General features: G+C 34.7%; 1 protein-coding gene across 4 annotated transcripts; it reads left to right on the top strand.

Moving 5' to 3' along the window:
- The first annotated feature begins 3,240 nt into the window (after positions 1 to 3,240).
- Positions 3,241 to 8,990, top strand: LOC25480406 (uncharacterized). 4 transcript variants are annotated; one of them, XR_003008463.2, is made up of 5 exons: positions 3,241 to 3,316; positions 4,890 to 5,060; positions 5,240 to 5,295; positions 7,579 to 7,904; positions 8,456 to 8,989. XR_003008463.2 is itself a non-coding variant. In XM_039834994.1 (4 exons), the coding sequence occupies exons 3-4, from the start codon at positions 7,659 to 7,661 to the stop codon at positions 8,720 to 8,722; spliced, it is 513 nt and encodes a 170-aa protein (XP_039690928.1). In that variant the 5' UTR covers positions 4,725 to 5,060; positions 5,240 to 5,295; positions 7,579 to 7,658; the 3' UTR covers positions 8,723 to 8,990. The 4 variants fall into 4 exon arrangements, 1 of the variants encoding a protein (XP_039690928.1); XR_005646611.1 differs by lacking the exon at positions 3,241 to 3,316 and adding an exon at positions 3,323 to 4,717 and having other exon boundaries at positions 8,468 to 8,990; XR_003008461.2 differs by lacking the exon at positions 3,241 to 3,316 and adding an exon at positions 3,323 to 4,717 and having other exon boundaries at positions 8,456 to 8,988.
- The last annotated feature ends 465 nt before the right edge of the window (positions 8,991 to 9,455 follow it).

Raw genomic sequence — 9,455 nt, 5'->3', positions numbered from 1 at the left:
AAAGAAAACAAAAATGAAGTTTAGCTCATGAGATGCAAGAGAATATTTTTCGGTGTATGGAGTGAACTATACGAGCTCTCATTTATAGAGAAAGTTCACATCTAATGTGTTAGAAATTTTGGGAACAAGTATCTAAAGTTAGCTAACACCTATTATGCGAGAAACTTTGGAAACAAGTAATTCATATATTAGATATAGTACAAAAATATATCAAATTGAGTACAAAAATATTTGCATATCAAAATATTTCAGATTGTGTTTCAAACTATTTTAGCAAAACTTGGGGACTAAGAAAACATTTTTTAATAATGTTTAAATTAATTTACCATTTCCAAATAATAAAATACATCAATACAATGTGGTGGGACTTCTACTTTTCCAGTGCTTATTTTGTTCACATAATTATCTACCCCCATTATATAAACATTACTATGTGTGTGATTTATACAATGTGAGACTTCCACTTTTTTCAATTCACACAACACTAGTTCTATTCGAGGTTGAAATTTGTGTTTAGTATTTTAATTCAATTTCCACACATGTTTCAACAATAAATTTATCAAAAAACAGTTTTTGGGTAAAGCTTATAAATAAAATTCAAATAAAAGTTTAACAAACTTACGATAAGTTACAAATAGAAAATTTTATGGAAAGTAATTTTTAACAAAATAAACGAGTATTATCAATATGCATAGTCTCATCAATTTCTAATTATCTTCTTTGACGTGTTTGGATGTCCAAAGATAACTAGGTTGCAGATGAAACAAAGTGTTAGAGATGCATAGAGGTTGAGGATGAACTCAATGGGAGAGCATGAGCAAGAGACTCGTGTTTCATGACGAGTGCCCTAAAGAGAATAGTTGTGTGATAAATTTTTAGCTTTTTGCTTTTGAAATCCTATCACCTTACTAACTCAACATAAGCTAAGCTAAGCTAAGGATTAAAATAACAGGGGATTAGTTTATTCTATCATATTGGTGAATCAAACAACATATATACGTAGGATATAATAACATTGTCATATCTTGGCTCTCTAATTTGCGCACCAAACCAACCATCAAGATACTAAATTGTCCAAAACTTCCAAACAGTTGATGGATCATGGAATGTATTAGTACAACATCGACTTTAATCCTAGTCAATTGATTGCCCCACTGATGAATTCAAATTTGAGCGTAGGTTGAGACAAGATGATTCTGTTTCTCCTTTTTTATTATCTATTGTTGTTGAAGGCCTAAATCTTATGATGAATGCTTTAGTAGTGACCGGTCTTTTTACTGGTTATAAGGTGGGAACCTCTGGTTCTATTTGTTACTCACCTTATATTTGCTGATGATACTTTGTTAGTGGGAGTTAGAAGTTGGGCCAATACCGGACCTCTAAAACCATTGCTACTCCTTTTTAAAGCATTGTCTGGCCTCAAGGTAAACTTTCATATAAGTATGTTGTTTGGTATCAACATTCATGATTTTTGGTTGATTGAGGCAACCTCCATTCTTCGTTGTAAAATGAGTCGTGTGACTTTCCTTTATTTTGGTTTACCTATTGGTGGATATCCCCGTAAGGTGAACTTATAGCGTCCTTTGTTAGATCGAATTAAGTTAAGATTATTTTGTTGGAAGAGTAGAAACATTTCTTTGGGTGGTTGATTGGTTCTCCTAAAGCTTGTCTTGTCCTCTCTTCTAGTCTATTTTTTGTCCTTTTTAATCGTTTTTTTTCGTGGGAGTCAGGAAAGTAGGAAAATTTCTTGGACTAATTAGGAAACTATTTTTTCTAAAAAGGAGAATGAAGGTTTGGGGGTGAGGCGGGTTAAAGAATATAATATGGCATTACATGGAAAATGGTGGTGGAGGTTAAGAGTTTGTGGTATAGAGTCATAGTGGCGAGATACAGGGAGGTTGGTGGTTGTTTAGCCGAGGGGGGCAGAGTGAATTATGTTTGGTTGAATAATTTGAATGATATTAAAAGTGGAGTTGGTGTGGGAGTTCGTCGGTGGTTTGATGATAATTTAGAGAAGGAGGTAGGTGATGGTACTAAAACATTATTTTGGTGGGATATGTGGATAGTACAAGAAAATCAGCATGCGACACTTCATTTGCGACCCTTACCTTATAACTGCCTCAATGTGCAACTTTGCAACAGTTGCTGCGACAGTTATGGTCAACAATCACAGTTTTTACGCGTTGTTAATTGCCCTTGGCCAAATTTTTCATTCACTCTAGAACACGTACACAGTTTCACCTCCAGCTCCTTCTCACTTTCCCAAAATTTTCTCTAAACCCTAAGACCCAAAATTTTCATCTCACTCTTAAATCTCCAATTTCATCCCAATGCCTTCTCACTCTCAATTGTTCACCCCCAAAACCTAACCTCGCTGAATCGGTGCAATCTAACTCACTCAATTGGTGTTATGTCGGAATCGGTGCTCAATTCACTCAATCAGTACAATTTTACGGCAAAATTCTATGGTACACTAAAAAATTTGAGTGTACCGGTACACCAAATCATCAAATTCATATTGAAACGAGTTGTTTTTTCGAAGAAAAAAAATTGTTTTCTATCATTAACAATTACAATAATTAGATCTTAGTTACCGAAAGTGTCGACGAAATAAATTTTTTGTTACATATAACAAAGAATATTTATTATTTTTTATGAGAAAATGTCAAAAATTTAATATGATTCTTATAAACAATGAAATGATGTTTATTCTTATAAAATGATGTCTTATAAAATATAAATATTGATAAATAAATTTTATTTCATAAAATAATCGTTAAATTGTAAATATTTGAAGCAGTAGTATCGGTACACCTCAATTTGTGAGGTGTACCGCAGAAGTTCCCCAATTTTATTGGTGTTATGCTCTGAAACGGTCCAATCTCGCTCAATAGGTGCTCTGAATCGGTGCTTTGACTCTCAACCTCACTCAATCGGTGCTTTGACTCTCAACAGTGGCGGAGCCCTTCATGGGCTGGGGTGGGCCACGGCCCACCCTTGGCCCACCCGGAAAAATTAAAAAATCAACGATTATAGATTTATTTTGCGAGATTTTATGCAATTTTGTATCGGTTTTATGTTTTGGTTGATCCAAATTCGTGCAAAGTGGTATAGTGGCCCATCCAAAAATTTAAATAATTCAATTATAGATCAATTTTGCGAGATTTTATACAATTTTATGTCGGTTTTAGGTTTCGGTTGATCCAAATTCCCGCAAATTAGTGTAGTGGCCCAATCTAACTGCGACACAACAGTAACAACAACCAAGAACAAGGATAGCCTCTTCAACAACACAACTATCCTCTCTCTTTCTCTGGTAACCCTCAAAACTTTGTTCATCTTTTCTTCTGTTTTACGCTGTTGTTGTGAATATTTTTTGAAGTAATGTTATCCAATGTTTCATTTACAGATTTTACTACTTTTTTGAGTGAAATGTTGAAATTGAAATGGGATTTTTTATAGTGTTGAAAATTTGATGACCCAGTAACCCTGTTTTGTTCTTGAAGTAATAATAGTATCTTCTTCTTATATTCTTATCTTGTATTCGAAACAATGAAATTTCAATTTAGTATCTGAGCTATAGAAATATAAGAAATAGTCTCTGAACTATTATCACAATCCATTATGTTAATCCCTCTGTTTTTTTTTAAAATATGAGAGATAATGATAGTTTAGGGACTATGTATTGTTTATCTATGAAGTACCCACACCTCCGCTCATTTTTCAAAGCTTCGTGACTCGCCGGTTTTTGCTGCAAACACCCTCACTGCTAATTCCGTTCCCGTATGTATTTTTTTCTTTATCCTCACATAAATTTGGTGCAGTTGATGACTTGGGAGTTAGGAACGTATATGTTTTCAGTTATTATATGGTTAGTATTTTAAATATATTTATTTAGATTATTGTGGATTGGATTTAGTTTCCTACGTTTTTATGCTTATTTGCTGATTGTGAAGTTTACGATTTAGTTTCCTATGTATAATATTGTAGTAAGTAGGCCCTTGAATTTTGATGAGTTCCAATAATGTTTAAGGAGTAGCCTCTGAAATAGGAAGATTTGTGTGTATAATTATGAGATGGTTTTATTTGAGATTGTTGGTGGAAGAAAAACATGTGAAAGTAAGTGAAAATCATGGAAGTTGCTGTTCATAAGTTGTCGATTTTCTATGGATTGGTGATGCGCAAAGTGTTGTGATTCTCCTCGGCTATAACATTATTTTGGTTCCTATAAGTGTAATTTGCTATCACAATTCAATCCTCTATTGTTTTCTCGATTGGCTACTTTAGTCTCTGATGCTAGCTACAATGACCTTTACTATTGAGAAAATCAGTTTGAAAAAACCAAAAATCATCCTCTTCAAACTTCTTCAAACAATAGTATTTTTTGTTTTAAAAAAGGAAAGAAACAAACATCACATTTTTGAGCTTTTAGTTGTGGTGAAATCCCACCACTGAGATTGGAAAACTTGCAAAAGTTGCTATAGAGAAGAAGCTTAATATTCCCATTAGAACAATAACTTATGAGCGTCGCAATGATTTAAAGCTGAATTTAGCCAAGAATCTGCATCTTCACTGCTATCAGCTCTCCATTTGACATCTATTCTCATCCTTATACACAACACCGGAACAACCTTTTCCAATCACATTTTCATCTTTCAAGCAATCCAAGATATATTATGCTGAAATTCAATTTCTGAAATGGGATGAAAGTCCAAGGGTAAGAGAAACCTTCTGCTTTGATTTAGAACCCTGAAATGGGATGAAACTTTACCGAATACAACTTTACCGGATTGTGAATCATAGTTTTTAAGATCAAAGGTGCCTAACATTTTGGTCCTCGGTGAAAAATGTATTGGTGTGTAATGCGTATATGAAATGAATGGTTGCAGGGTATTGTTCTAAGAGTTGTAATACATCATGGATCCTTTGTTGTGGTCACATGGTTTAACATTAAGAAGAAGCCGGTAGCTATGAAAGTGCAGCGAGAATGAAAAAGAAAAGGTGGCTCGGAGCATTCATCTAGTGACTTATATTTTGATGAAGAACATAAAATCTGATTGGTAGGCATATTTTTTGTTTCATGATTTTTATAATTGGTTTAGATTTGTTTTCTTGATTTTGATTATAGGATTTAAAATCAATGTCAAACAATCATTATTTAGTATCTCATTGATTGATGCCTATGTAGCTCTCAATATTTGCTAAAAATTCATACTAATAACTGCAGTCATTATTTCAGGTTGGGGAAAACAAGTCCAAAAGAAAAGCTTACTATATTGCAACTTGGAACCAAAGGTAGGTTCTGTTTTGTGAAATAGATTCCTGTCTTATCTTTTTTTCTTTTGAATGGAACACAAACTAGAGGACTGCGTTAGGTGTTGTGTTGTGTTGTGGCTGCTGCCTGTTGTGTTTGAGGTTTCGCGGGTTTTTGTGGGTCTGCTAGCTGCGTTTTTCCTTGATGTGCAGCGCGGTTTTTTCTATGTTGCGTGGGGGCTGTCATAGGTCCAGCAGGTTGTGGAGTGATCAATAGGCATAATTACGGTGGCGCAATCTAGAGGTGTTAATCCAGATTGCAGGGCTATAAGTTGTGTTGTTTAAGTTGCTTGTATTTTGCTCTTTTTTTTTTTTTTTTTTTTTTGGGTCTGTGCTACTTCTGTGTTTTTGGGCAGTGTGGATTTTGGGGTGTCCCGCCTATACACGACACCGTTGTATTTCTTCGTTTCCATCCCTTTGCATCTTTCAGGGGCTGGTAGTAATAATATTGGCTGATTCAAAATAAAAATAAAAAACAGATGAAAATGTGGATTCTTATCTACGTATTGAAAACGAAAGTGTGGATGTTGATCATAAAATTATGCCTTTTAGCAATCTGAAACAAATTTCATGAACAAACAATAGAAATAAAAATAGAGGTAAAATATTCATGGATGTATGGCTATTAGTATTACTAAGAGTTCTATGTCTTTAGGCAATATGTTCAGTATGTTTGTGTGTTTCATATCAGTTGATTGGAATTTTGTTGTGAATTCGATGAAAATCACACCAATAACAACTTGATGTGTGGAGCAAGGGATAATCAAGCAACCAAAACAAAGTGTATGGAACAATTATAAACACAAGCCAAAAGTAGAAAACAGCGAGAGAGAAAGGAAGAGAGAACACAAGAATTTGTTGACCCAGTTCGGTCCAAATTGACCTAGTCTAGGGGAGAGAGCAGCCCTCCGTTCCACTATATGATGAGTAACGTTACAAAAGAGATATCAATGGGTTACAAGAATAAGTCTCCCGCCTAATTCTACCCAAAGTCTCAGCCTCTTCCCGTAACCAAGAGACTAAATCCTAATAGTGTTTCCCAAGGTGAATCAACCCTCAAACCCTAGTGTTTGTTTCAAAGAGACAAACTCTATACAAACCCTAGTTTTGTTGTTGTCTTTCTAAACCATTGTTTCATCCCCCTCTATCTCTCAAAGTTTGCTCTAAAACAAGGTCTATATGCATTGAACTTAATATTCTTATGCTACAAAATTCTTATGCTACAAAATTTCAAAGATTCCGTGAGAGTTAACTTAAAATCAGGATTCTGCAGGAATCGTGGCACGATTGAAGGGCAACGTGGAACGATGGGAAGTTTCAGTTATGAGGCAAGTCACTGGAAATTTCGTGGCACGATGGGATCACAACGTGACACGATGGTGCGCTGGCAGCGAATAACAGAAACATATTTTTGGGTGCAGATTTGTTCCAAATTTTAAGCGATACTTTTACTATAAATATAGACCTTGTATCAGAGCAAACTTTGAGATAGAGGGGGCTGAAACAATGATTTAGAAAGGCAACAACAAAACTAGGGTTTTTATAAAGTTTGTCTCTTTGGAACAAACACTAGAGTTTGAGGGTTGATTCACCTTGGGAAACACTATTAGGATTGAGTCTCTTGGTTACGGAAAGAGATTCAGACTTTGGGTAGAATTATGCGGGAGACTTATTCTTGTAACCCATTGATATCTCTTTTGTAAAGTTACTCATCATATAGTGGAACGGAAGGCTGCTGTCTCCCCCATGCTAGGTCAATTTGGACCGAACTGACTCAACAAATTCTTGTGTTCTCTCTTCTTTTATCATGTTGTTTTCTACTTTTGTTTGTGATTATAACTGTGATCCACTTGTATTGGTTGCTTGACACATCAAGTTTGTTATTGGTGTGATTTTTCATCGAATTCACACCATATTCATTTTCAACCTTTTAGTGTGACACATCAAGTTTCTCACTTTTCATTGGTCAAAAACAAAGGAAAGAGAAAAAGGAAGAGAGAGAATAAAAACATAATGTGAGTTTGAGAGAGAAAATTGTCAAAAAGTTGTCACAAAGTGGTTGTACAAATATCATTTCTAAAAAAAAAGAGGTAAGGTTATACCTGTGTATGTGAACTTTTAATTTAATATTGTATTATGTGAAATGATGTTGAGAATTTAGAATTATTTCTAACAATGATTGGTGAAAGTACTAACTTTTGTCCATATTGATTCATACAAATCGCCATTAGTACTAACTTTGGTGTACTTATACTTTTGTGTTAGACCAACGGGAGGTGTATGGTTGTTTGAAAATGGAAAACAAAGAATAAGGGTTTGGCCTAATATCTGGCCCAATAGTAACGATGGCGATACCTTCTTCGTTGGTGGGAAAAACGTGGCCAAAACCATGGGTTTTCTATCTGGTGGAACCCCTAGGGGAGTACGTTGTAGATTGTGCCGAATATTTACGAATTTTACCACCTAGTGGTAGTGAAGAGGAATCGGTCGGGGAAAATGGAATTGAGGTGGTACGTGATGAAAGGGGTTATTATCATTTTGAAAAGAAAGTGACAAAGGCCATGTCCCGTGCTAGTATTCTGCAGACTCTGGTATGTTTTCAAACTATTTTCGTTATAGATGGTTGGTTCACCGACATATATGCACTAAATGGTAAAATTTTAGAATATTTGTGCGATCTTTGGATTCAATAAATTTTTTTTTTTTTGCAAGATTTAATTGATAAATTATAAATATATTTTTAAATATTGATGAATGTCTACTTTTGAACGAAGATTTATAATTTTGTCACGTTTTCTTAAAGGATATGTAATAACTTATACAAGGGACCCAATTGAGATAGTTGAAATTGAAAAGGGTCGTTACAGCACCTTTATATTGTAATTTGTCTACATGGAGTAACAAAACCTCATTGTTCTTATACTTCACGGGTAATCGTTGAGTCGAATCTATTGTTCAATTGTTGAATGTGTTGGGCGCGCCCATGTGTTTATAATTTTGTTCTTTCTACATACCTTTATAACTTTGATTGCATATAATCACCTTACTACAATTATTTGGCATAGATGTATAGTACACTTTTTTGAACCTTAATGTATGATTCTTAATATATGAGCATGACCTAAACATTTGTCTCGATTAGCAATTTCCAAAGGAAATTGCTAATTTATTACGCAGTGACCAGTCAACGATGATCATGTACGATTATGAGCGCTTCAGGAAATATGAGTGCACAATTATGACCTTTGGAAATGACAAATTTCTTGGACATGGTTGGTCGAAGTATGTTGCAGACAATAACGTGGAAGAAGGGGACAAGTTATGTTTTCTTTTGGAAAATCCTGAGACTCTTCATTGTCAGCATGTCAGCAGAAAACTTTTTTTGTTGGGAGCGATCGAACCGAGATGAAGTTACCTAGGATGTCAACCACACTTTCTGGGAGCACACTTTTTGTATGTAGATTAATTGCAATCTAGGTTGTTTTATGCATGTTGTGAAGACAATTGATCCTATGATGTAGAATGCATATTAAGAGCATCATATATTTTTGTAATCTGTGGTAATGCTAATAGTGTCCTTAATGCTAATTTTGGTAACGCATAATTATTATAAGATGTTATGTTTGGGAATTGTAGAATTACAGTGCATAATTCTTGTAAGATGACGTAGTCAATAATGGTTTTCCCTAATCATTGATTAATTGAAATATTTGAATGTATTATGACCATACAAACTGTTTTAGGAAAGATTAATAATACTTATTCCAATAAAAGGACGAAAATTAATAGAACTAGTGTGTGGACCCGTGCCAAACACGGGCTAGAATTTCGTCATATTTGAGAGACTGAATATTTTGATGTATCAAGTGTTAATTAACGAAAAAAAATTATATGCAAGTCTTAAAGTTTTGGATGAAGATGTGGTGGTATCATTTTCACTTGCATGGTTGCTCTTTCTCCAAATTGTTGATCTACACCAATGTAGGCTCCTCTAGAAATTTCAACGATGGTATCACGGACACAGAGATACTCTAGAAATTTCAACGGTGGTATCACGGACACAGAGATCCTGACACTTAATGGCGAGATGCTAATGTGTAGAGCTGTCAAATGGGCCGGTCCGGCCTAGCCCGCTCGCCCCG

The sequence above is a fragment of the Medicago truncatula genome, chromosome 6 (assembly GCF_003473485.1).
Source record: "Medicago truncatula cultivar Jemalong A17 chromosome 6, MtrunA17r5.0-ANR, whole genome shotgun sequence".
Taxonomy (NCBI): domain Eukaryota; kingdom Viridiplantae; phylum Streptophyta; class Magnoliopsida; order Fabales; family Fabaceae; genus Medicago; species Medicago truncatula.
The sequence above is the reverse complement of the archived record's forward strand: the minus strand, read 5'-3'. Positions and strand labels throughout refer to the sequence as shown.